Source organism: Sceloporus undulatus, chromosome 2 (genome assembly GCF_019175285.1).
Source record: "Sceloporus undulatus isolate JIND9_A2432 ecotype Alabama chromosome 2, SceUnd_v1.1, whole genome shotgun sequence".
Taxonomy (NCBI): Eukaryota; Metazoa; Chordata; class Lepidosauria; order Squamata; family Phrynosomatidae; genus Sceloporus; species Sceloporus undulatus.
Window position 1 is genome coordinate 22,215,518 of NC_056523.1, and position 25,963 is coordinate 22,241,480.

Consider the following 25,963-nt stretch of genomic DNA (forward strand, 5'->3'; position numbering starts at 1 on the left):
GCCCATCACACTCTCTCAGCCTCAGAGGATGGCAATGCAAACCCCCTGTGATGAAACTTGCCAAGAAAACCCCATGATAGTTTTGCTTTTGTTGTGATGTGCCTTCAAGTTGTTTTCAACTTGTGGCAACCTTAATGAGGGTTTCTATGGCAAGTTTTCTCAGAGTAAGTTTTTCCTTGCCATCCCCTGAGGCTGAGAGAGTGTGACTTGCCCAAGGTCACCCAGTGGGTTTTGTGGCCAACCTTGGAATCCAACCCTGGTCTCCAGAGTGGTAGTCCAACATAATCCCACATTGGCTCTCACCCACCTCCTGAAAGTATAGGAACCCTGCAGGTATAAAAGGTGGCAAACCTAAGGAAATGACTTGAAGGCACACAACAAATGTCCAGCTGCAAGGAAAACATTTCTCTCATACATGCAGCATACCTGACATGATGGCATCCAGTGGGAACAAGGGGGGGGGGGGAAACAGGGAAACCCCCCCCCCCCCATTTTTCCTGGAAAAAACATCCCTCTCTTAAAAAGTGTGAGGTTTTCACCCTTAATTTTTAATCTCTGCTCCCCTGCCAGGGCCTTCACATCTCTAGGAGTCTATAGAGGCAGCCATTGCATTAATGAATGCACAACACACCCTTTTAACCAAATGTTAAGAATTAAAACCCAACACCTCACATAATGTGAGTCTCTTCTGCCCCCTGCTGGGGGATGCCAAAATCCAAGAGACCACGGCCCTGGGCCCAGAAGACCAGAGGTTGAGGACAGGGGGTCCTGAAGACATCTCCTCCACAGGGTTGCCATGAGTTGAAATTGTCTTAAGAGTGCTTAACAACAAATGCCTCTAGTCTAGGCATTTGCAGACTGCTGTTGTTTTTTCTTGCATATAGAACTTGCAACCTGTTTTGGCAAATGCAAAAATTTCAGAAGAGAATGCAAAGCTGGAAAGCAGAAATATGGTAACCTTTGGCAGTCCCAAAAGATTTTATTATGTTGACTGTTTTCGAAGGAAGCATAATGGTTGAATGTGAGCCATTCACTGTGTTGCCCAACCTAACCTACTGCACAAGGATGTTGAGAGGACATAATGAATAGAGGAGCACTATACATAATTTAGCTGGAACTCCTGGAAGAAAAGTAGAAGCTCCAGCTAAGTAAGTAAGTATGCATGTGTGTGTGTGTTGTGTGCCTTCAAGTTGTTTTTGATTTATGATGACCCGCAGGCAAAGCTATCACTGGGTTTTCTTGGCAGCTTTCTTGAGAGGAGTTTTGCCATTGCCATCCTCTGAGGCTGAGAGAGTATGACTTGCCCATGATCAACCAAAGTTTCCTTGGCCCAGCTGGGATTTGAACTCTGGTCTCCAGAGCCCTAGTCCAACGCTCAAGCCACTACACCTCACTGGCTTTCGTGTGTGTGTATACATAGACATGAATGTAATCTCCACCTCACTTTTCTGCCAGAAGCTGCAGCTAAGTGTGTGTTTGTGTGTATGTATATATGTATGCGTGCGTATGTGTATGAATATACACACAGAGAGACAGACACACAAAGACACATATATATGAGAATGTATATATGTATATATAATTTATGTGTCCTTTTCTGTGGAGTTGCCATTTTTCATTCTGAAGTAATTTTGTACCAACATACCGCAGAAGAAAATAAAATTGGCTACTTACAAGCAAGTAAGGACTCTTCCATCAAGATCAACCCTCCCTGCTTCAACTCAAGAGCTAAAGGAAGGGGGGGAAACAGTCTGCAAACATTTGGCCTTTCCAGAGTATGTTTGTTCCCTCAAGAGGCAGCCATTTTAAAACATTGCTTTAATGACTCCATTTTGTAAGCGCTCTGATTTCGGTGATTGCTGGAAGGACTTGCCACCATCCAAGAGTGCCAAGCTAGATTTTGCAATATCTTCCCTGAGAATTTGTTGAGAAAGAAGTGGCCAAGAATATTCAGTATCAATTAAAGGAGAAACAGTATGCTGGTACAAAACTGGTAACTCTGAATTTTTCCATCATGGTTAAACCTGCAGCAGATCATGGTATGAAAACCCAATGCCTTTATAGCTGCTTTTAGGGTGCTGGTACAGTCAAGATAAAAGCACACACACAAGTGCTTGTTGGGGGCAATTAGCTTACACTTTGTAAACCGCTTAGGTGCACTGATAAGCGGTATAGAAATGTCCTTGCTATTGCTATCCTCTTTTTCCAGGACATGTCCTATATTTCAACCTTCTATCCAGGAGGAATTCCAAAATATCCCCCATTTTGAGTATGATTAAGAAGCATGAATTTATATTTAAAGTTGTGTTTTTAGCTTTTATTTTTTGTGTCCTACATTTTCTCTGAATGTTCTACATTTGGTGGTGCCTTGTCTTCCTTTGTGGTTATGATAGCTGGTCACCCTGTTCTATTTAATGCCTAGGCTCCATCCTATGAAATCCAGAAATTTGCAGTTTAGGGAGGAGTATTTCAAATTCTCTGCCAGAGTACTGCAGTACCTCACCAAATGACAAATCCAGGATTCCACTGAAGGTAAATAGTGCAATAATTGTGCAGGGCAAAAGGATCCCATGGTACTGAGTGGACCTTACCTCTGATTAAACATGTGAGTTATTTTGGTTTAACAATTCAGAGCTGCCATTCAGCTGAGGCTTCTAAAGTTCCTATGCAGGGTAAAGGTATTTAAAACAAACCAATGACAATCATAGCAGTAACACAGCCTATGAAATCAACGCTGGCAGAATAAAATTGAAATCAGCAATAAAACAGTCAACAGAAATAGAAGAGTAGGGACATGTCCTTTCACATGTTCCTGGACCTAATCATTAGTTAAGGATAATGGAAATTGCAGTCCAAGATCATCTGGAGCACTATGTTTACCTTCTCTGTCTTAATCAGAGCTGTAAAAATTACTTGCACACTGATTTTCCAAACTTAACACAGCTATTTTTTGCATTGCAAGACTGCCAAAAGGTAGTTACAACTATTTTTTACAATCAACTATTGATACAAAAGTAATTAAAAGCTAGTTTTAGGATAAACTTAATGTTGTCTTACTACGCAGACAATTCAAGGACATAGCCATGTTAGTTTGGAAAATTAATATGCAAAGGGATGTTGCAGCACCTTTGAGACTAACTGATAGTTTGCAGGGTTAGCTGTTTGAAAGATAATTGTTAGCATGAGCTTCCATAGACTTGAGCCTAATTCCTTACATGCATCTAAGGAAGTAGTCTAGGAAAGCTCATGTTACCAATTTGCATGTTTCAGTTAGTCCCAAAGGTGCTGCAAAATCACTTTTCATACAATTGAAGCATTTTTTCTTATAAACAAAGGACTGAGCTGAGGAAATTAATCTACCACTGCTATTGATAAAAAATGTGTGTGTGTGTGTGTGTTATACACTGCATAAATCCTTAGGATGTTAAATACTTTTTTCTGTTTTTCATGCATTAATAGAAGCACATTGCACCCATCAGTGGTATTCCTGTTGGTGAGAGCTAGACCATTCAGTAAGAGATAACCATTCAGCAAGAGAACAGAGGGAACAAGAAAAGATTTGTGCCCCTTTTAAATACAGGATTAGCAAATACTGATTCTATCTAGCTTGTGTACTATTGGCTTGTAATGTTTGCAGAGTACACTTCCTTGCCCGAGATTCTATCCTCCCCTTTTGATTTCACAGAATGTGTGCCTTCCAAATCATTTTTGTTATGGCAACCCTAAGGTTTTTTAATATATATATTTTTATTAACCAACTCAAAGTAATGTACAAGGTTCTTCTTTTCCCCATTTTATCCCCCCTAACAACCAAATTAGGTAAGACTGATGAGGTGACTGGTCAGTGAGTTACCCAGTTGATTTTAGTTTGGTTGGAAGCCAAATCTCCCTGTTCCTAAACCAGTGTGAGCCAGTGTTGTGTAATGGTTTGAGTGTTGGACTACAACTCTATAGAGGCCAGGGTTTGAATCCCAGCTTGGGCACAGAAACCCATTCAGTGACTTTGGACAAATCGCTCTCTCTTAGCCTTAAAGGATGGCAAAGGAAAGGCAAACCTCCTCTGAAGAAACTTGCCAAGCAAATCCTGTGACAGGTTCACCTTAGGGTTGCCATAACTGAGAAATGACTTGGAAGGCACACACCAGTCCAGCACCCTTAACATTGCATTGCACTACCTCTCCATATTGTACAAAGGTACATTATCCAATATTGCAGAACTCTTTCTACTAGAAGCGTGACACTCTAGGACAGGGTGATGTGGTGCTTCAGATGGCAAATTTAGTGTTCAGTAAAGCCCAGGAAATTGATATGATGAAAGATGACATAATTTTGCTTATTACTTTAATCTGATCTCTCCACCTGTTGTTTTAACAGTAACACAAACAAACCTGCCTTACAATCTTTCTATTCAAAGATACATGAGTTCATTCAGCCCAAATACAGCTATAACCTTGATCTGTGGTCTGGATTTTAGAAGATTCTTGTATTTGTAAACATCAAGAATGAAAATAAGTGGTGGTTGTATGCTTTCAGATCCTTCCCAACTTATAGTGACCCTAAGGCAAATCTATCATGGGGTTTTCTTGGCAAGATTTTGTTCAGAGGTTTGCCACTGCGGAGACTGAGACTTGCTAAGGTCACCCAGTGTTTCATGGTTGAGTTGGGAATTGAACCTTGGTCTTCAGAGTCATAGTCTAATACCCAAATCACTACACCACATTGGCCACACAGGTACAGAGATACCTTAAAGCATTTGTACATGTGTACCAACAATCTTCAAAAAGAGGCTGAACAGCAACCTGCTGGGGATGCTTTAATCCTGCACTGGACAGAAGATTGGACTTGAATCTCCATGAGGGCCCTTTCTGATTCTATGAACAAACACAGTGTAATGCAGGAACTTGTTGTGTGCCTTCAAGTCATTTCCGACTTGGCAACCTTGAGGCGACTCTTTCATGGGGTTTCTTGGCAAGGTTTGTTCAGAGTAAGTTTGTCATTGCCATCCTTTGAGACTGAGAGCATGTAACTTGACCAAGATGGGTTTCATAGCAGAGTTGGGAATCGAACCCTGTTCTCCAGAATTGTAGTCCAACACTCAACCCGTCACATAGGCTCTACTTCATTGAATCAAAGCATCAGTCTATCTCTCCCAAATCCGTGAATGCACTTCGAATTGTTTAGTTTTGGATGTCACATCCCTGAAAGCATGTTGTAGAGCTAGAACAGTAAGGCTAGTGCAGCGCAGTGGTTTGAGCATACAACTATGACTCTAGAGATGAGTGTCTGATTCACTACTCAGCCATGGAAACTCATAGGGTGAACTTGGATGAGCCACACTCTCTCAGCCTCAGAAAACTCTGTGGATCACCATAAGTCGTAAACAACTTGAAGGCACACAACAATTGAACACTGCAGAAGAGGAAAACCAAAATAATCAACTGGAACAACGTCCATGTAAAGAAAACTTACAAAGTTTGGAACTCTTTAGACACAAAGTGAGAAGAGACATTACAGAAGTACATGTAATTGTGTATGGCATGAAGTGAGATTGAGAGCTTTTCACATCCTATCTCATAATACTTTGTTCTGATGGTGGTCTGCTTTCATTTCCGACTTATGGTGACCCTTTCATGGGGTTTTCTCGGCAAGATTTGTTCAGAGGTTTACCACTGCCTTTCCTGGACAGCATGTCACTTTCCAACTCTCAAACCACTACACCAAAAATATAATTTGGGATTATCTACTGAAGCCAAATGGTGGGAAGATTCCACTGTTAAAAATACTTCTTCATACAACACAGTTAAACTCTGATATTTGTAGCAAGTTGCAGTGACAGTATCAACTTGACCGTCTTTAAAAACAGTTAAGACAGCCTAATGCAGTGGTTCCCAAACTCTGTTCCTCTAGATGTTTTGGACTCCAGCTCCCAGAGTCCACTGGCCAAAGCTTCTGGGAACTGAAGTCCAAAACACTTAGGGAAACAGAGCTTGGGGGACCACTGGTGGATGAGGTGGCTATCAATGTGAGGACAAATCAAATATATAGTACCCTGGTCAGTTACATTTTCTCAGCTTCAGAGGAAGGCAAAAGCAAATCCTTCTCTGTTCAAATCTTCCCAAGAAAGCCCCATGATAGGTTTGCCTTAGGTTGGCCACAAGTCGGAAATTATCTTAAGGCACACAACCACCACTAGCACCTGGAGGTTGTGTGCTTCTTAATACCAGTTATTGAGAACCAGTGAAGCAAGGTGGCGCGAATGCACTAAACTTATGCTTAATGCCTTTAGTGAGACATCTGGTAGGCCATCATGGGAAACAAAATGGTGGACAAGATAGTGTTTTAGTCTAATATCGTAATAGCATTTAGCAATAGTATTTACATTTCTATACCGCTTCATACTGAACTAAGCAGTCTCTGTGGGGTTTACAATATGTAAGCCAATTGCCCCCAACAAGCTGGGTACTCATTTTTATAACCTATGAAAGGATGGAAGCCCCTAAGGATCAAACTCAAAACATTGTGGCTGCAGTACTAGCATTGAACTACTGCTCCAAGGCTCCAAGGTGTTCTTGGTGTCCTTCTTGGACTTCCTGTAAGGTGTTCTTACAGCCTAAAGTTGAAGGCATGGTCAAGCGCAGTGCCAGTAATGGCACTGCTTTATTAGCAAGGTGGATGAGGGGCTGGAGGAAAATCCTAAACAAAATTCATGTTAGTGGTTTACATTACATGTGTTACATCTCTTTTTGGATAAAGCACAGGTGTCTAGGCTCTTGCACCCCAGTGTGGAGGACAGGGAAGCAATTCAGAGGGTGAAGAAATGGCTGGTCTTTGTTCTGAGGGGAAGGAAAATGACAGTACACTCCACCTGAAAGCACACTCTTGATTTTCTCTCTCCTCCGAGCCCAGGCCAGCTGAATCTTTATCTTCTAACTGCCTCCCCATTTCTCCCTTCTCTACCAGTAAGAAGAAGTTTCAGCAGCCCCATCCCAGGGCTTGACAGCTAATAGGGCAGGAAATGGAATTGCACACATGAAGTGTTACACAACACCAGCCTGATACAAAAATCTCAAGTCTAGCAGGAGCCAAATGAAACCCTTGGCCACTACCAATATAAGGGGTAGGTTCTTAGGGTATACAGTATCTACACTGTAGAAATAATGCAATTTGACACTCCTTTAACTGCTATGGCTCCATCCTACGGAATCCTAGGATTTGTAGTTTTGTGAGGCACCAGTACACTTTGGCAGAGAAGGCTCTAATTCTACAAACCCCAGAATTCAATAGGATGGCGCTACAGCACTTAAAGTGGAGTGAAACTGTATTATTCCTACAGTGCAGACACAGTCTCAGTTTCATGAAACTCTCAAATATACAGTGAAGAAATGGTAGATGGCTTAAGTTCACCCAAGGGTGAATGGTCTATGAATGCACTAATACTCCCCTCACCTAGCTCAAAGTGTTAGTAAATTAGTTTTGTTTGGCTTTCACAGAGCCTGCATAAACTTGTTATGACTTTTTTTCTGCACAAAGTGTTTATTTCAAGATGTTCATTATAAGTAGGTAAAAGATTATGCGCTTAAAAATAACTTCTTATTCAACTTCTGTTTTTCACAGCAACTGTTAATAGGTACTAAAATACACACAAGACATCTGGGCTTGGTGAGAGGGTTCTAGAAGTTTCTATCAGTTATGAGAAAATCACTCATTTTCTATTTATTTCTTGGAGGCCCCAGATGGAAATAGGATAGCCACAATGATAGCCACATCGATCAAGGAAGGCTGGCTATGACCTTATTTTGACTGAATAAATAACAAAGTACGCCTTTGATATTTTTGTGAACCCCATCTAAGTAGGTCCAATCTACCTGGCATACTACTGAATGGTTAATCACACAGAGAGATTAGAGGAAAGAGTAACAAGAACAACAAAAATACTTTTTACATACAGTATGTGTGGGAAGCATCTGGCTCTGCAGATGTTTTGGCCTACAAATTTCATCACTCTTACTCAGTATGGCCAATGTTAAAGGACCGCGGGAGTTGTAGAATATACCATCTGGAGGGCAAATGTTCCCAATGATCTAATTTACAACAGAAAGTTACTTAAGATGGTGGCCAAAGTATGAAAGTAGAGTTCTGAATTAGAATTCAGAACACTTCAAATTGCTGATTTTAACAATATTTCATTTTTTTTAACCAGGGGAGGGGTGATGTTTAAGAAGAATTATGGATAGCCATTGCCCTAGCACCGCCACCCCCCTTCAACAAAGTCAATCAGTCACTTAATGGTTTCCATTATCGTTTTCCTTCTCTACCATCCATCACCTATGTCTCTCCAGTCTGGTTCAGTAATTCAAAGAAAAACCTCTATATCACAGGTCTTGTGGATGTCTGTCTCTTGCGCTAAGACATCCAAATATTTTGAGGCTTCAAGTTTCTGTTTTTGAGGTAGTTTTATCACCTACACAAAGAATCTGGGCCTTCTGCAGATATAAGATGCATTTCAGTCCCACAGATACTAAATAGAGTTCTACAACACCACTCTTATACCATCAAGGATTGTTCCATTTTATCACCAAACAGTCACAGGAAAACATATTACAAAATTGGATCAGGCTGATTTCCATCACAGGGAACCTTTGAGGAGTTCATTTTTTAAATGTGTCTCCAAATGTTTTTTAAGGGATGACCTAGTCATATAACCTTTCTCACACACTGTACACTTATATGGCCGCTCTCCTGTATGGATTCTCAAGTGACAACGAAGAATTGAGCTTGTTGTGACTCTTTTGCCACAGTAGGAGCAACAGTAAGGTTTCACTCCTTTGTGGGCATTCTGATGTTTGACAATGGCTGATTTTGTCTTGAAGCGTTTCCCACATTCGGTGCATAGGTATGGTCTAATATCTGAATGAGTTGTCTGATGCCTTGCAAGGTCTTTGGAGTGGCAAAAGCTTTTACTACAGGTTTGGCAATGATATGGTCTCTCTGAGGTATGGATTCTCTGATGTCTAGTGAGAGAATATTTGTCTCTGCAAGATTTCCCACACTCGGAACATATATGTCTCTTTTTTTCCTTAGTGATTCTCTGATTACTTGTGCTGCCCTTAAAGGACTTCTTACCATCTAACTTATTAAAGGAATCTTCTTCCAAGTTCCCTTGATGTTTAGTAAGAGTCAAGCTAGCCATGAAGGTCCCTCCATTCTGAGAGCACTCAGGATGATTTTCTTCTGTAGGGGCATCCTGATATCCTGAATATATTGAACTATCAGTCCATCTACTGACATTTCCTTCTCCATGACTATCTTGTTCTTGAGTGAGCACTGAGCCATCTGTAATTTTTTTTTCATCTTCCAATCCTTTCATACAACTTTGTTCAATGTGGGTGTTTTGGTGTTCAGTGAGCTGTGAGCTGTTCACACTCCCGGAAGATTCAGGAGCATTTTCTTTCGTGAAGATCCCCTGATATCTAGATGAGATTGAATATTCAAACCATTTATTAACATTGTCATTGGCATGGCTAATTGGGTTTTTAGGAAGCACTGAGTTGTCTATGGATAGTCTCTCAGTTGCTAACCCTACAGCAGGTTTTTCTTCCAAGTGGGTGTTCTGGCTTTCAGTGCAGGCGGAACCACCAATATCCTCAGAATGCTCAGGGATTTTCCCATCCACTTGGACACCCTGATGTCCAGCAAAGGTTGGACTGTCTGACCAGTTGTGAGAATTTTTTTCTGGGGTGATAGCCTCATGTTTAATTGTGTTCAACCTGTTACTAGGATCCTTCCCACTACTGGGCATGTTATCAGAGCTTCTTTTTTCATGCATGTCCTGGTGCCGAAAGAGGGAATATTTTGTTCCAAAGACTTTCCCACAAACCGAGCACTGATAGGACCTTGTGTCCATGTGGATGCGCTTATGTCTACTGAGAGAATAATTGGTTCGGAAGGCTTTCCAACAGAAAGAGCATTTATGGGATGGTCCTTCCACGTGTATTTCCTGATGATGAGTTAGGGCATATCGGTAGGCAAAGGCTTTCCCACAGACACTACAGGAATAGGGTTTGCTCCCCATATGCAGTTGCTGGTGCCTACGGAGGGATGACTGCGTTCTGAAGGCTTTCCCACAATAAGAGCATTTATGTTGGTACATCTGTTCTTCGATATGGGATTCTTGATGATGAGCAAGAGTATATCTGTAGGCAAAGGCTTTCCCACAGACATTGCATTTATAAGGCTTGCCTTTTATGTGGATTTGCTGGTGTCTGTAGAGAACACTTTTTGCTTTGAAGGCTTTCCCACAGTAAGAGCATTTGTGCTGATGGAGTTCTCCTTTGCCTGGGGCATTCTGAATCTCACTGAATGACCATTTACAGGAAGATCCCTTTCCCTGGCTGGAACTTTTGTTGGATTTGCACTCTGTGTGGACTTGCTGGTGCCTCCTGAGATTATAATGTGTTGAATATGCTCTCTTGCAGGTAGGGCACTGATAACCTCTTCCCTCAGTAGGCAACACTTCTTCCCCAGAGGCTTCCTGCTGGGACTCTTTTTTATACCGTTCTTTCCCATGGATTCTCTGGTGGTTAGCAAAACATCGGCCATTACGGAATGTTTTCCCACAATCAGGGCATGTATGGAGATCCTGTTCCATTTCAGTCTTTGGTTCAGCCAGCACCAAATTGGTGCAGATCGGTTTTCCACAATCAAAGCACATCTCACGTTTCAAATTTACCTGGTTTGTCTGAATTGCAGGGAGTGGCTCTTCTTCCTTGAGGGGGTCCCCTTCACCTGCTTGCTTATATGATTGCTCTTGCATGTGCATTCTCTGATGATTAAAAAAACACCTCTCATTTCTGAAACATTTTCCACATTCAGGGCATGTCCCAACATAGCCTTCTGGATTACTTCCTTCCAGAAAATGCATTTGGTGATTCAAGTGTTGTTGAGGCTGCTCTTTTTCATTCATCCTACAATGACCAGCAAATATTCTGTTGTCTTCAAAATTATCTGTATATTTTGGATCTTTGCAAGAAAATTCTCCCATATGCAGCCTCTGATGTTTGATTAGGGATAATTTTTCCCTGTCGCTTGTTCCGCTGTCAGGACACATGTAGCAATTGTTCTCCATGTGGACTGTCGTTTGGTGGCTAATGAGATCTTTCTGTTTTATGAAACCTTTCCCACAATTAGAGCATTTAAAGAGATGTGCTCCTGAGTGGGCTACCATCAAGTGCCTAATACGATATCTCTCTTCTGTATAGCTTTTCTCACAGGCAGGGCATGGATAGGTTGCTTCACTGGTGTGTGTTTTCTGATGTTCAGTAAGAATGGCTCTTGTAACAAAGCTCTCCCCACACTCAGGGCATTCATAGAGTTCCCTTCCTGACTGAGTCTTTCTTTTATGCACTTTTCTTATATGTAAAGACAGCCTTGATTTATCAAGGAAACATTTGCCACAAATGGAGCATTTATAGGGTCTCTCTCCACTGTGGATTTTGAGATGTCTGCTCAGGGATGATCTCCGACTGAAGCGTTTCCCACATTCGGAGCATACATTCTGGCCTTCTTCTGCATCTATTCCTCGCTGACCATTTCTCTTCCTAAGAAGGTCCCTGTCGTTTTTGTCAGTTCGATAGATGCTGCCCTCAAGCTGACCACGCCAACTCTTATAAGCTTCTTCCTTCTGGCAGCTAGCATCACATTTACCTAAGAGAGGTGCTCGTGGCTTTGCAGCCCTGGGACCCTCCTGCTGAACACTTCCTTCCTCTTCTTTTTCACTTACTGAGTCATCATCTGTTGGAATAAGCAGAGAAGGGAATACTTCTGTGAGTTAGCTAGGTAGAGGCCAATAGGTTTGATGCATCTTCCCTAAAAGGAAAGTTTCCCATGTTTGTGGCTTTTGGTTTAGAAAAAAAGTGAGAAAGGGGAACATAACCAAGGTTTATTGAATCAGTCACCTTGTGAGAAATTCCCACTGTATTCAGAGAAAACAGAGATTACTCTGCATGCTGCTCTCCCACGCAATCAAGAGAGTGAGGGGCATGCTATACTAGCCACTCTCAGCTGGCATTTATGACTTTTCTTTTCCTGTGGAAGGTAGGGAGGCAAAACCACATTGTCTGCTGATATGACAAGCAGAGAAGCTCTAGCATTTTGGCCAGGGTCCCAATGATACTGGTGTGTGTGTGCATGGGGTCAAGTTCTCTGACAACATTTGACCTGCAATGAGGTAAAGTGGGATATACCACATATAAGTTTTCTCACTATCACCTAACACTAGCACTCAGGGTGATCCAACAGTATTGTTTGTCTGTGGATTAAAAATCTATTGCTTTACAAAACACATAGTTAACCTATGGACTTTGCCAATACAATGGCAAATTAAAAAGGGCATAGAAAAGAAATGGAGGAGGACAGGTCTATGAACAGCTATTATTCATTGTGGCTAACCTGGACCTTCTAATGTCTAGCAGGCAAATAGGAAAAGCTGCTATGGAACCTCCCTGTTGTATCCAGCATAACATAGAATAAGATAAACCTTAGTGGATCAGATTGAAGACCAGTCTAGTATAAGAATCACAATCTAAAAGGTCTGCTAAAGAAGACAGACACAGTATCTTTACATCTATCTATACAGCCCTGGTGTTCTCTCTAAACAGTTAGTCTATGCCAGGGTGGGACTATATGGCTCTCCAGATGCTATTGAACTGTAACTTCCAACAGATCTTCCCAGCACAGCCAGTGTTAAGGAATACTGGGAGATGCAATTCAACCACACTGAGAGGGCAGCACAATTCCTACCACTGTAAGCCATTCCCAACAAATCCAACATGTAAGTGCACACCACCACCCCACCCCCCAAAAACTTGAAATACTTGGGAGAGTTACTTCACCTACAGAATGCTCTCCCAGTGAGGCATGCCAACATTATAATCCTTTCAGTGCTAGTTTAAGTTCTTTCTCTATTCCTAGGCATCTGATGAGATGTTACTTGGTTATTTTTAAATAGTTTTAGTTCTATTAATTATCCCTACAATTTTTTACCCAGGGGGACACACTGTAGAGAAACTGTGTTATATGGTGCTTTTTCTTGTTTGTATTTTAAAATCTTTGTATATTTAAAATGTTGTAAGAAACGTCAAAGTTTTTTGGTGGGGTTTTCTAGAAACCTATATCTCTAAGAGATATAGGTTGACTCTCCCTTATGCAGGATTCCAAAATCCATTCCAAAAACCAAAATGTTTTTCATGGGTGGCTAAGATAGTGACACTTTTGCTTCCTGATTGTCCAAGGTATACAAACTTTGTTTCATGAACACCATTATTTAAAATATTATGTATAAAATTATCTTCAGGCTATGTGTATAAGGAGTATATGAAACATAAATGAATTTCATGTTTAGACTTGGGTTTCATCTTGAAGGTATCTCATTGTGCATATACAAATATTCCAAAATCCAAAAAAATCTGATATCCGAAATACTTCTGGTCCCAAGCATTTCGGATAAGGGAGACTGAACCTGCACTAATTATTAATAGACTAAATCCAACATTAGTCCTAACAGAGCAAAGCCACTGCAATGAATTGGATTACTTAGCTACAATTAATTTAATTTCCATTGATTTAAAAGATCTACGTATATGACTAAGGTTAGATTTTGCTGCTTCCTCCTCCATATCCACACCCCAAACTGTGTGCTTTGATTTTGGACTTCAGCTCCTAGAAGCCTCAGCCATATTGGCCAATAGTCTGGGATTCTGGGAGTTGAAGTCCAAAATCCCTTAAGTTTGGGGACCACTGTCCTAGGCCATGCCTAAAAACAGAATGTGTAGGGATCATCAAGTGATGCTTTTTATGAAGAGGCCAAACATTTTTGAGACAACTCTTACCTGAACTAGATGAATCTGAACTGGGCACGCTCACAGGACTTCGGTAGGAATTCCACCAGTTTCCAGTCTCTGGCCATTTTGTCAGAACTTGTTTATCGAGCCCTTCAGAAGCAGAAACAGCTTCAGCAGCGGCACTATCAGAGGTCTGGAGATCTGGGTCCCAGGACTCTTGCCTTCGTTCCAGATGAGCCAGCAGTTCAGAGGTTTGAAGAGGAGAGGCTGAGAGAGAGAGGAAGAAAGAAAAAAAGAGATGAGCTGTTGAATATTCCCGTTTATCAAGAGAAAAATAAAAAATATTGCTTTCTAGTTCCAGCATCCAGCTACATTGTAGAAACAATGCAGATTAACACCACTTTAAGTACAGTACGTATAGATTCATCCTATCAAATAATGGGATTTGTTGTTTTACAAGGTGTTTAGCTTTCTCTGCCAAAGAGTTCTGGTGGCATACAGAACTACAAACCCCAGGATTCTGTAGGATGGAGCCATGACAGTTAAAGTGGTCTCAAACAATTATTTCTACAGTGTAGATGCACCCTCAGTCTTTATGCTCTAAGACAGCGATGGGCTCCAAGGTTAGTTTTGCAGATTTGGACCCCTCTCAAATTCCCCATCTTCCCCATAGCAGGGGAGTCCCAAATGAGAACCAGTGCTCCCAACTGCCTTTGGGAGCAGCAGTTTCCTCTCTAGAACACACAGCAGAACTCCCCCTGCCCTAAGCCTGGAAGTACATTTTCCAAGCTGCATGTCATATCACTTCATGACACTACCGTCTCATTGGGGGGGGGGGGTGTGGTAGAGCCCCAGAAGATGCATGTATGGTCAAAATGCACCCCCAAATCTCAGGAATCTGCCCAACCCACTCTAAGGAGGAAAGGTCCACTCACCTTCTGGGTCTTCCACACCGCAGAAATAAAACAGTTTGACACCACTTTAAAAGTGTCATGATTCCATTCTATGGAATCTTGATATTTGTATTTTGCAAGGTATTCAGCCTGGTCTGTCAGAGCAATGGTGCCTCACTAAACCACAAATTCTAGGATACTGTAGGACAGTCATGGTGCTTTATTTCTGCTTTTTTTCTGAAGCATGGAAACATCCCTTACCACATCTTAATGTGGTTCAATTGGTCTTGGTTAGGAGGATCACCTTTTTCTTTGATCTGCCAGCAGATTCTTTTTTATGTCAACTTTTTTACATAGTTTCACTATGATCCTCTTTAATGCTGGCAGAACATAAAGCTCAACCACTATACTTATATAGTGATGATATCAGCTAGCCCAAAATAGCCTCGGGCAGTTTGGGCCACTGCTATCCCATATACCCCACAACCAGTTACTCACAGGAGGGGGCAGAGCTGAGTTTGGGCACTGGCTAGCCTATAAGCTGGCCCACTGTTCTCTAGCTGAAAAGAGACCCCATAACGAGAGTACTGCATATCTCTTTGCACCAGCTTGCAAAAATCACAACTACTAGTATACATTATAACAGGCTTATACTGGCACTGTGCACAACAGGATCCTGGTCTTTGAAACTAATGATACATTACATTTATAGTGACCAAACATTCCTTTCCATCTGTGAGAGAAGAGGTGTATACAGGTTGGGTTTCCCTTATCCAGAAGTGTTTTGGTTTTGGTATGTTTGCATACACACAATGAGTTATCTTTGAGATGAGACTCAAGTCTAAGCTTAACATTCATTTATGATTTACATACACCTTATAAACATAGCTGGAAGGTAATTTTATACATATTATTTTTAATAATGTTGTGCATGAAACAAAGTTTGTGTACTATTAGATAGCAAACATGACGCTATCTCAGCCACCCATGTGGGCAATGTTGAATTCTGGAATATTTTGGATTCCAGATAAGGGATACTCAACCTTTATTGCCTTGTGCCTCTTTAAAATCTATTGGTATTTTAGGGAACAGTAACATAATGAGGTGCTGAAAATGATCACACCTCTACCAAAGTACAATTCCCAGAGAAGAACAATTCCCCATCCTAACCCAGCCTGGCACTCTCCCTATGTGTTGGGCTAAATCTGGCAGGATAGCTGGGGATGACAGAAGTTGTAATCCAGCTGGAGGGTGTTGGGCTGAGGAAGGCTGCTATACACACATGCCTAGGAATATGGCTCATGGAACACAATGTTGTTTATGTCAAGTACGTAGGACTGCACTGCAGGGGACAAGGAATCTGATGGCCTCCAGACATTGTGGATAACAATACACCTTAAGCAGAAGGAAGATGAACCCCAAAATATCTGGAGGTCAGCAGGTTGTTTACCCTGATCTCTGGCATAGATCCAGGGTGGAATGGTGTGACCCTCCAGATGTTGTCAAACTGCAACAGCCAACATTCCTCACCATTGGCTGTGCTTGCTAAGATTGGTGGGAGATGCAGTTCCACAACATCGGGAAGGCTGCAAAATCCCCACCCCTGGTATACCCAGCAAATCTTTAATTTAGCTCTGCCACTCTCAAAAGCAACCTCTACGGCCTTTTTAGTCTGTAACCCCGCTTCGATCCACCGGGAGAGGCGGGGAAACATAAATAAATTTTTTTATTATTATTATTATTATTATTATTATTATTATTATTGGAGAGAACTTTTCATGAAACCAGGAGCCATTCCACACTACACAATTAATTCTGTGATATTCCATGTTTAACTTTGATGTTTCACCCTACAGAATAATCCTGGGGTTTGCAGTTTAGGGGAGCGGTGTTTAGAATTCCCAGCCAGAGAGCTCTAGCGCTTCAGCAAACAACAAACCTCATGATTCCACGGGATGCAGCCGTGGGATTTAAAGTGGCATCATAGCACTATAATTCCGTAGTGTGCAAGAGCTCCATGTCATAGCCTGTTTAAGCTTGCAATGCTGAAGAAAAAGGTACTCTTAAAAAATTGGAAGAAAAGAACAAAATGGGTGGGAGCCATCTCACCCATAAAGATGGTGTTGTAGCTCTCTTGCATTACTTCCCTGTAGAGGCTTCCTTGATCAGAGGCCAGGAGATCCTGCTCTATCTGAAAGAAGAAAAAAACCCCACCCGGTTCACTGACAAATGCCTCAGGTCTAAAAGTAGTATAGAGGAATGCCAACCCTCCCACCACCGTCCTAGCCCTTCAACACAACCCCACAGGGCAGGGTGTGGAGAAGGATGATACTTATTTACCTGAGCTGACACTGTTTTGGCCATTTTCTGTCAGAAACAGCGTGTCTTCACATGGAAAGTCTCTGTATGCAAGAGTGGTGGTTGAGAAGGAACAGAGCAAAGATTTCAGAAAAAGCTTTTGGGGATTAAACTTCTACCTCTTCTCTATATAGACTGGTTCTCTGCCCCACCAGATAGAAGCCGAGATCCACTTTACACCATCCCACCTTTTCCTCTGGGGAATGAACTACAATTGCATCTCCTGAGGCAAAGAAGTTCTCTCAGAGAGATCGTCAGATCATCTTTCTCCTCTGAAAGGCCCACATCTCTTTGGAGAACATGTGACCCTTCAGATGTTGGATTGCAACTCCCAGCAGCCCCTAGCCAGTATGGCCAGTGGTGAGGGGTAATGGCAGTAGCAGTCAAACAACACCCCTGATTGTTATAATCGTACACAATTATAACACTTTCATCCCACTCTACTTCTGATTATTCCATCCTATGAAACCCTAGGCTTTATAGTTTGGTGAGAGGTACAGGTTGGATCTCCCTTATCCCAAATGCTTAGTACCAGAAGTGTTTTGGATTTTGGTTTTTCACAGACTTTGGAATATTTGCATATATGTAATGAGATATCTTGGAAATGGAACACAAGTCTAAACATGACATTCATTTATGTTTAGTATATACCTTATACATACAGCCTGAAGGTAATTTCATACATCATATTTTAAATAATCTTGTGCATGAAACAAACTTTGTGTACACTGGACCATCAGAAACAAAAGGTGTCACTATCTCAACCACCCATGTGAACATTTTGGATTTTGGAGTATTTCAGAATTTGGATTTCTGGATAAGAAGTACTCAACCTGTACTTGGACTTCTCAGACCAGGAACTCTAGTGTTGTACCTCAGGGGAGTTCTCTAGAGCTCTCTAGTACAGATTTCCAAGTACCACCGCAAGCTATAAATCCTTGGATTATTTAGGATGAAGATATGACAGTTAGAAGTACTGTCCAAGTTTTTTGTTGTTCAGTGTGGATACAATCCCTGGATTATTTTATGTCCCTTGTTTTACATCTCATTCCCTGCTCCATTTCCTTTTTCCAAATCCAACTCTTCCATGAACCCCTAGTTTTTATCACGTTAATCTTCATGCTCTTCTAAAATAGATCCTACAGATGTATAAATAAAAAACTAATGCAAGCTGTGATGATCTGTAGGAGAAAAAATCCCAAACCCTGAGATAAGCTTTGTAACTAACTGGAATGTCACAAAATTACAAGCAAGTTTTCAGGTTCTCCAGAATTCTTTGTTAAGCTGGATGCTAAGCTAACCAGGCCACAGAAGGAGAGGATGGGAGATAGAAAAACCATGGTTTGTAGTCCAGTCTGTATTTTGGTTGTATTTTTAGGATGGTGTGGTAGAAAAGACAGTAAAGTTCCATTGTATGTGTATTCAAAGTAGGTCCTGTTGTGTTCAGATGAACTTACTCGAAGTTAAGTGTATAAGTCTGCACTCTGGACTGGGGATCCACTTTGATGTAGGAATTAGAGAAGAACTGGTGTTTTCTACTCCGATATCCTAGAGGGAACACATAGATGTCTCAAAATGTCAAACAACAAGATAAGGACAAAACTGTAAGTAGCTGAAAAGTACAGTGGGCCCTCCACATTCACATAGGGATGCAGGACCCCTGTAAAAGTGAGAAAACTGCAAATAAAAAATGGTATTTTTTTACCTGAGAAAACACCTCTCTAGGAATCTCTAGGTTTTTCAGCACAATTCAGTGGTCAACATCCAGCAGAGGTTGACCATAAAATCATGCTAGGAGACCTATAAATGCCTAGAGGATCCTGCATCATGCCCAGATCCTCTAGGAATATGCAAGTCCCCCAGCATGACTTTACGGTCAAAATCTGGCAGAGTCTCATTGGAGGACCTAGAGATTCCTAGGGAGATCATATTAATCAAATCCATGAATAATCAAATCCACAAAAGTACCAGCTGCAAATATGGAGGGCCGACTGTATTGATTTTAAAAAAAATGTTAGTTTTTTGACATTAAGCAGTGAATTGGATGCAGCCAGGAGCCTCAAGGTCAGGCTTTGCCCACTCCTGGGTTAAAGCATCCAACAAAAAGTCAGGAAACCCAAGTTCAAATCCTGCCAGTCAGCCATGAAGCTCCCTGGATCAGTCACTATCCTTTAACCCAGTGGTTCTCAAACTTTGGTGCTCCAGATATTTTGGACTTCAGCTCTCAGAATTCCTGACTGTTGGCCAAGTTGGCTGGGGCTTCGAGAAGTTGAAGTCCAAAACACCTGAAGAACCAAAGTTTGGGAATCACTGCTTTAACCCAGTTTATTTTGCAGATATGTTGTGAAGGGAAAAGGGGGTGGAGAATAAATGTTTTCTCTTATTTCCAATGGGGGAAGGAAATCCCATGAATTAATGAATGCAGCTCTTCTCTACTAGATGTTATGCCAGTGTGCTATACATATGTCTTCAGTTCTTAGGACCTTGGGTTTCATGATTTCAATAAAATTTTCAATTTTTCCCTTTCTTTGTCTCAGCACTCATAGGTTCAACCTGAAATCTAGCACTTAATCCTATTATCTCTGTCCTGACACTCTGTGACTCGATGCAGAGGTTGCAACTTCAGTGAATTGACTTTTCCTCTTGCACTGCTCTCACTTTTGCTTAACTTCCACCCTGATGATGAGTCTGGAGAACTTGAAAGCTTGCCCCACTACTTTGCAATTTTTAATTTTATTTATTTATTTATTTATTTCTGCATCCACCGATTTTTCCCCACAGATTCTACAGCTTGAAAATAGTCAAAAAATACAGTGGCCCCTTGGTATCCACTGGACTTGGTTCCAGAACCCCCTGTGGATACCAAAATCCGTGGATGCTCAAGTCCCATTAAATACAATGGCATAGTAAAATGGTTTCCCTTATATAAAATAGCCAAGTCAAGGTTTGCATACTGGAATTTATATCTTAAAAATATTTTTAAAACAGTGGACGGTTGAATGTGAGGATAAAAAAATCAATGGTATGGAGGGCTGACTGTACATAATTTCTAAAAGCAAAGCCTTATCTTGCCAATTTATATAAGGGATACCATTTCACTATGCCATTGTATTTAATGAGACTTGAGCATTCACAGATTCTGGTATCCAAAAGGGGTCCTGGAACCAACCCCCATGGATACTGTAATAGTTATTGGTACCACAGCTTTGGAAAATATGTCAATATTTACTGCCTTTCCATCCTGCTGTCTAAATTTTCTGCCTTTCCATCCTGCTGTCTAAACCTTAATTTTCCATTTTATATAAGGGACACCATTTTGCTCTGCCATTATATTTAAGGGGACTTGAGCATCTACGGATTTTGTTATCCATGGGGGATCCTGGAACCAAACCCCAGTGGATAACAAGGTAAACATGGGAAATGATCAGTAAACAACACAGAGTAAACAACACACATTTAACCATCAGGGACACCATGGATCAATTGCCCTCCACACTTCCTTCTATATCCCAGATGAAGCTTTAAAATTTTTATCAGGACTCAGTGTAGAACCTTCCAAGACTTCCTCTGAGCATGTGCAAAAATATTTTTCTCCCCCCCCTCCCATCCCTGAGCAGCCATTGCTCCTCCCTACAGATCTGGCTTTTGGGGGAGGCGCAGCAGGCTTTCCAAATGAGAGTCTAAGGCCTACCTCTAAACAGATTGAGGCTATGCAATCAAAGTAACAAAGTCATTTCAAAAAAGACAAAAGCCTTTCCATTTCTAGCACATAAAGGAAACATCCAAGACTGAGACTGCTCAAGACTGGGAGGGGGAGGAGGAATTATTTGTTTTCCCCTTGGATTGCTTCTTCAGACTAATCCTTGGGCGTAAACCCTCATTATTTCTCATTTTAAAAAGAAATGAATGGCTAATTGCAAAGAAGCTGCATGTCCTGGAGAGAATGATGACCCAAGAGGAGGATTTGCAGCTGGACTGTCCCCACCTCCCTCTTTGCAAGGCCCCTTTTTATCTTGAAAATGTCCCTCTCTCTTTGCAAGGCCCCTTTTTATATATAAACTGTCCTTCCTCCTTTGCAAGGCCTCTTTTTATATTGACAACTCTCTCTCCCCCTTTGCAAGAACCCCCCTTTTTATATTAAAATGTCCTTCTTTGCAAGATCCCTTTATATATTGAAAATATCCCTCTCTCTTTGCAAGACCCCCACCTTTGCAAAACCCTTCTATAAAGCTGTCCCTCTCTTTGCAAGACCTTTTTAATATAAAAACTGCCCCCCTCCCTTAACAAGGCCTTTTTATATTGAAACTGTCTTTGATCGTTTTAATATAAAAACTGCCCCCCTTTGCAAGGCCCCTTTTTATATTGAAAATGTCCCCCTCCCTTTGAAAGGCCCCTTTTTATGGAGAAACTGTTCCTCTTTCTTTGCAAGACCCCTTTTTATACTCAAAATGTCTCTCCTCCTTTGCGAGATCCCCCTTGCAATTCTCCCTTTTATACTGAAAATGTCCCTCTCTTCTCAAGACGCCTTTTAATATAGAAACTGCCCCCTCCCTTTTCAAGATCCCTTTTCATATTGCAACTGTCCCCTTTGTAAGACCCCTTCCCTTTGCAAATTCCCTTCTTATATTGAAACTGTCCCTTTTGCAAGACCTCCCACCTCCAATTTGAAACAAACACCTTTTTATCAGGCTGAAACTCTCCCTGCCCTTTATACTGAAAATGTCCCTCCCGTTTGGCAAGACCCCCCCCCCTTTGATAAACACCCTTTTTATATTGCAGTTGTCCCTCTCTCTCTTTGCAAGACCCTCCTTTGCAAAATAATAATAATCCCTTTTTATACTGAAACTATTCCTCCCCCTTTGCAAGAAATCCCCCCCTTAGCAAAGGCCTTTTATATTGAAAATGTCCTTCTCTTTGTAAGACCCTCCCTTTTCAACCCCCCTTTTTATATTGAAATTCTCCCTCCCCTTTGCAAGCCCCCCTTTGCAAAATATTGAAAATGCCCCTCTCCCTTTGCAAAACCCCTTTACATATTGAAAATGCCTCTTTCTTTACAAAAAAACAAAACAAAAACCCTTGATATATTGAAAATATCCTTCTTCCTCCACCTTCCCCCCCTCCTTTGTTGCTGTGGGGGCTTCACTCCCAGATCTCCCCCCCACACACAAAAAGCAATCCCTCCCTCCTCTTCCTTTTTACCTGGGCTCTCTGGGTCCAGGCTCCCCTCAATGGCTGCAGAGGAGTCTGGTTCTAACCAGAAGAGACCTTCCTCCTCCTCTCCTTCCCTGGGTCACTTCTGCAGCAGCAGCAGCAGTCCAGCTCCCCATTGCAGCCAGGGCCAGAGAGACAAAAGAAGAAAGCAGACCTTGCTCCTCCTCCTCCTTCTAGTCCTGTTTTAAAATAATAATAATGATAATAATAACAACAATAATAATAGTGATCTATATATATATGTGTGTGTGTATGTATATAAAATTAATGATCCTCCACTTGGAAGAGGAGGAGCTGCCTCCCAGCTCACAATGGAGCCCCCAGCATCGGCACTGGGGAAAAAAAGGCTCAGCCCCCAATCCAGCCTCTGCGCCCAAGAAGAAGAAGAAGAAGAAGAAGAAAAAGACAAGGCCAGCCAGCCATCAGCCCCTCCTTCCCTTTCTTCCTCTCTCCTTCCTTCCCTGGGATCCGGATTGCAGAGACCTCTTGTGGCAGGAGAAAAGGAAGCAAGCTCACTCTCTCAGCCCAATCCCCAGAGGTGATGGATTTCCACTCTTGCTTCCTTGCAGGAATGAACATCCCAGGCTGGGGATCCAGCTATGGATGGATGGATGGTCCACCAGATGTTGTGCCTCTGCCTGTCTCTGGCTTTCCACTCCATCAGATGCATCTGAGGAAGTAGACTGAAGTCTAGGAAAGCTCATGCTGCCAACTTCTTTCTTTCCATGAGTCTCAAAGGTGGTACAAGATCTCCTTACAAGAGCTACAACTCCCACCATACAACATACTCAGTGGGAGTTGCAGTCCAAAACATCCCAGTTGTCCAAGGGTTCCCAAACCCTGCAAGCTACCAGACTGTAGCCAAAGGTCCACCTTTTCCAGGACATGCCCTCCATTTCAACCTTCTGTGTCCAGGAGGAATGTCAAGATGTCCTCCATTTTGAGCATGACTGATTTATTTTGTTTCTATGCCGCCTTTTCCCCAGAAGGGACCAAAGGCAGCTCACTGGTAAAAAAGCATTTCAAGAAACATTACAATAAAAACATAAAACATTTAAAATCATCTAAAAACCGTATAAAACCACATAAAAATATACAAAACCTAAAAGGCACAACCAACACACACACCACAAAAGCTATCCTAGCATGGTTATATATTAAAATGCCTTAGTTTGCGGACGAAAGGCAAGCAGGGAGGAGGCCAGGATGCATTTACATTTGGATTAGTGTTTTGAGCTTTTATTTAATCATATCCTCCCCCCCCCCCCTTTTTTTTTTTAATGGCCTGCATTTTGCAGTGCCTTGTCCTCCTCTGTGGTTAGGACATCTGGTCACCCCACACACAACACAGGTGGATTAATAAGCATTTATCCTAGATAAGGGGAAATTGCAGTAGTCAAAGAGTTCCTGTTGTGGTGGTGGTGGTGTGCCTTCAAGTCATTTCCAACTTATGGTACCCTAAAGCGAACCTATCATGGGGTTTTCTCAGCAAGATTTGTTCAGAGGTGGTTTGCCATTGCTTTCCCCTGAGACTGAGAACGTGTACCTTGGATCAAATATTGACCAAAAAGGAGATTGCCATCAAGAAATCAGAGGACTAGGATTGGGAAGGACAGCTATGAAAGAACTGGACAAGATTGCCAAGTGCAAAGACATAACTCTGAGCACTAAAGTGAGGATAGCGCAAGCCATTGTATTCCCCATCCCCATGTATGGATGTGAGAGCTGGACAGTGAAGAAAGCTGAGAGAAAGAAGATAAACTCATTTGAGATGTGGAGCTCTCCAGTTTAGATGGAGAAGAGTGCTGAGGATACCATGGACAGCCAAAAAGACAAACAAATGGGTCCTAGAACTGAACAGGTCAGAATACTCCCTGGAAGCCAAGATTACTAAACTGAGGTTGTCATACATTGCCCACATCATAAAAAGGCATGACTCACTAGAAAAGGCAATGATGGTTGGAAAGGTAGAAGGCAGTAGAAAGAGAGGGAAGATCACACGGCAAATGGTTAGACTCAATCAGGGAGGAGAAGGGCCTGAGTCTGCAGGACCTGAGCAGAGAGGTTGAGGGGCTCTTGGAGATGGCTCATCCACAGGGTCACCATGAATTGGAGTTGATTTGAAGGCAGTTAACAACAACAAATGTGTCTGCAAAGATCTTGTAGCACCTTTGAGACTAACATATGGCCCGTAAGGGGCGGTGGGGCGGGTGCCCCTTTCCTTGTCAAACCTGGGCGGCAGCAACCGCATGCCACAGCCCTGATCCCACCTTTCCTTGGTGCAAAAAGAAGCCACAAACAGCAGCTCCTTTTCGCACCGTAGAAAGGGTGCCCTAGCTGCCATTGTGGCAGCTTTTCTCCACTTCTTCAGCGCAGTGCATATAAACACTGTGCCAAAGATGTGGTGTGATGCTGCCTGCCGTGTGGTTGCTTGGGTGATGTCACGCCCTTACTCTGCCCCCACGCCCACTCTTTATGTCGGTCTGTTGAGGCCTCAAGAGAAGTTGGTAGCACTAACTTTTGTAGACTTGAACCTTGTTCATGCATCTGAGGAAGGACAGGCTGCTTACCTGTAACTGTATTTCTTTGAGTGGTCATCTGTGAATTCACACAAATGGGTTACTCTGCCCATGCGCAGAGCTGATCGGAACCTTCTTAGTGCTATTAGAAGCGTTTTGGCAGTAGCCCCACCCAATCCCCAACTGCGTTATTGGCCAGCTTCCCCCCTAAACCCTCTGTTCTATGGACTCCAAAGCAGCAGCCCAGGATTGAAGGAGAGGCAGGGCATGACTGTGAGGGGCAGTTGGGTGGGATTTGTGTGAATTCACAGATGACCACTCGAAGAACTGTCATCCTTCGGCCTGCGAGGGAATGAACAGGCAGGCCCAGTTCCATTAGGGCTAGCCTGAAGATAGAGAGCTCTCCCTCCTTGATAACTGTCATCCTTTGGCCTGTGAGGGAGTGAACAGGCAGGCCCAGTTCCACCAGGGCTAGACTGAAGATAGAGAGCCCTCGCTCCAGTCCATCTGCCTTGGTCCAGGCCTCAGAGGGAGAGAATAACCACTGGACCTCATCCTCTTTCCCACCACCATTCCCTTCTCCTTTTGTGTCGTGTCTTTTAGATTGTAAGCCTGAGGGCAGGGAACAGTCTAATTAAAAATAATAATTGCAAGCCGCTCTGATAGCTTTTAGGGCTGAAGGGCGGGGTTAAAATACCATAAAATAAATAAATAATAAAAAGAAAAACGGTTACAGGTAAGCAACCTGTCCTTCTTCTTTGTGGTCTCTGCGAATCACACAAATGGGTTAGACTGACAATCTTCAGTCAGTGGAGGAGGGAGTGCCATACCACGCAAGAAAGGCACATTGCTCCCAAATAGAAACATCATTTGTGAAACCAAGCCCAAGGGCATGCAAACATTGGGACAAACAGTCCTGCTGATATGACAACTCTATAGAATTGAACAGAAAATTCAATACAGTGGACCCTTGTTATACGCTGGCGTTTGGTTCCAAGATCCTCCATGGATAACAAAATCCGTGGATGCTCAAGTCCCATTAAATAGAATGACATAGCAAAATGGTGTCCCTTATAAAAAAATGGAAAATCAAGGTTTGATATTTGAAATTTATACTTTTTTTGAACATTTTCAAACCGTGGAT

General features: G+C 42.2%; 1 protein-coding gene across 3 annotated transcripts; it reads right to left on the reverse strand.

Moving 5' to 3' along the window:
- Window positions 1–7,248: 7,248 nt before the first annotated feature.
- LOC121920932 (zinc finger protein 615-like) lies at window positions 7,249–22,728 on the reverse strand. 3 transcript variants are annotated; one of them, XM_042448240.1, is made up of 6 exons: window positions 22,289–22,728; window positions 18,547–18,637; window positions 17,072–17,133; window positions 16,841–16,922; window positions 13,887–14,105; window positions 7,249–11,790 (listed from the first exon to the last, which is right to left on the reverse strand). In XM_042448240.1, the coding sequence occupies exons 3-6, from the start codon at window positions 17,093–17,095 to the stop codon at window positions 8,627–8,629; spliced, it is 3,489 nt and encodes a 1,162-aa protein (XP_042304174.1). In that variant the 5' UTR covers window positions 17,096–17,133; window positions 18,547–18,637; window positions 22,289–22,728; the 3' UTR covers window positions 7,249–8,626. The 3 variants fall into 3 exon arrangements, with proteins under 3 accessions (XP_042304174.1, XP_042304173.1, XP_042304175.1); XM_042448239.1 differs by lacking the exon at window positions 18,547–18,637; XM_042448241.1 differs by lacking the exons at window positions 18,547–18,637; window positions 22,289–22,728 and adding an exon at window positions 20,563–21,366.
- Window positions 22,729–25,963: the final 3,235 nt, after the last annotated feature.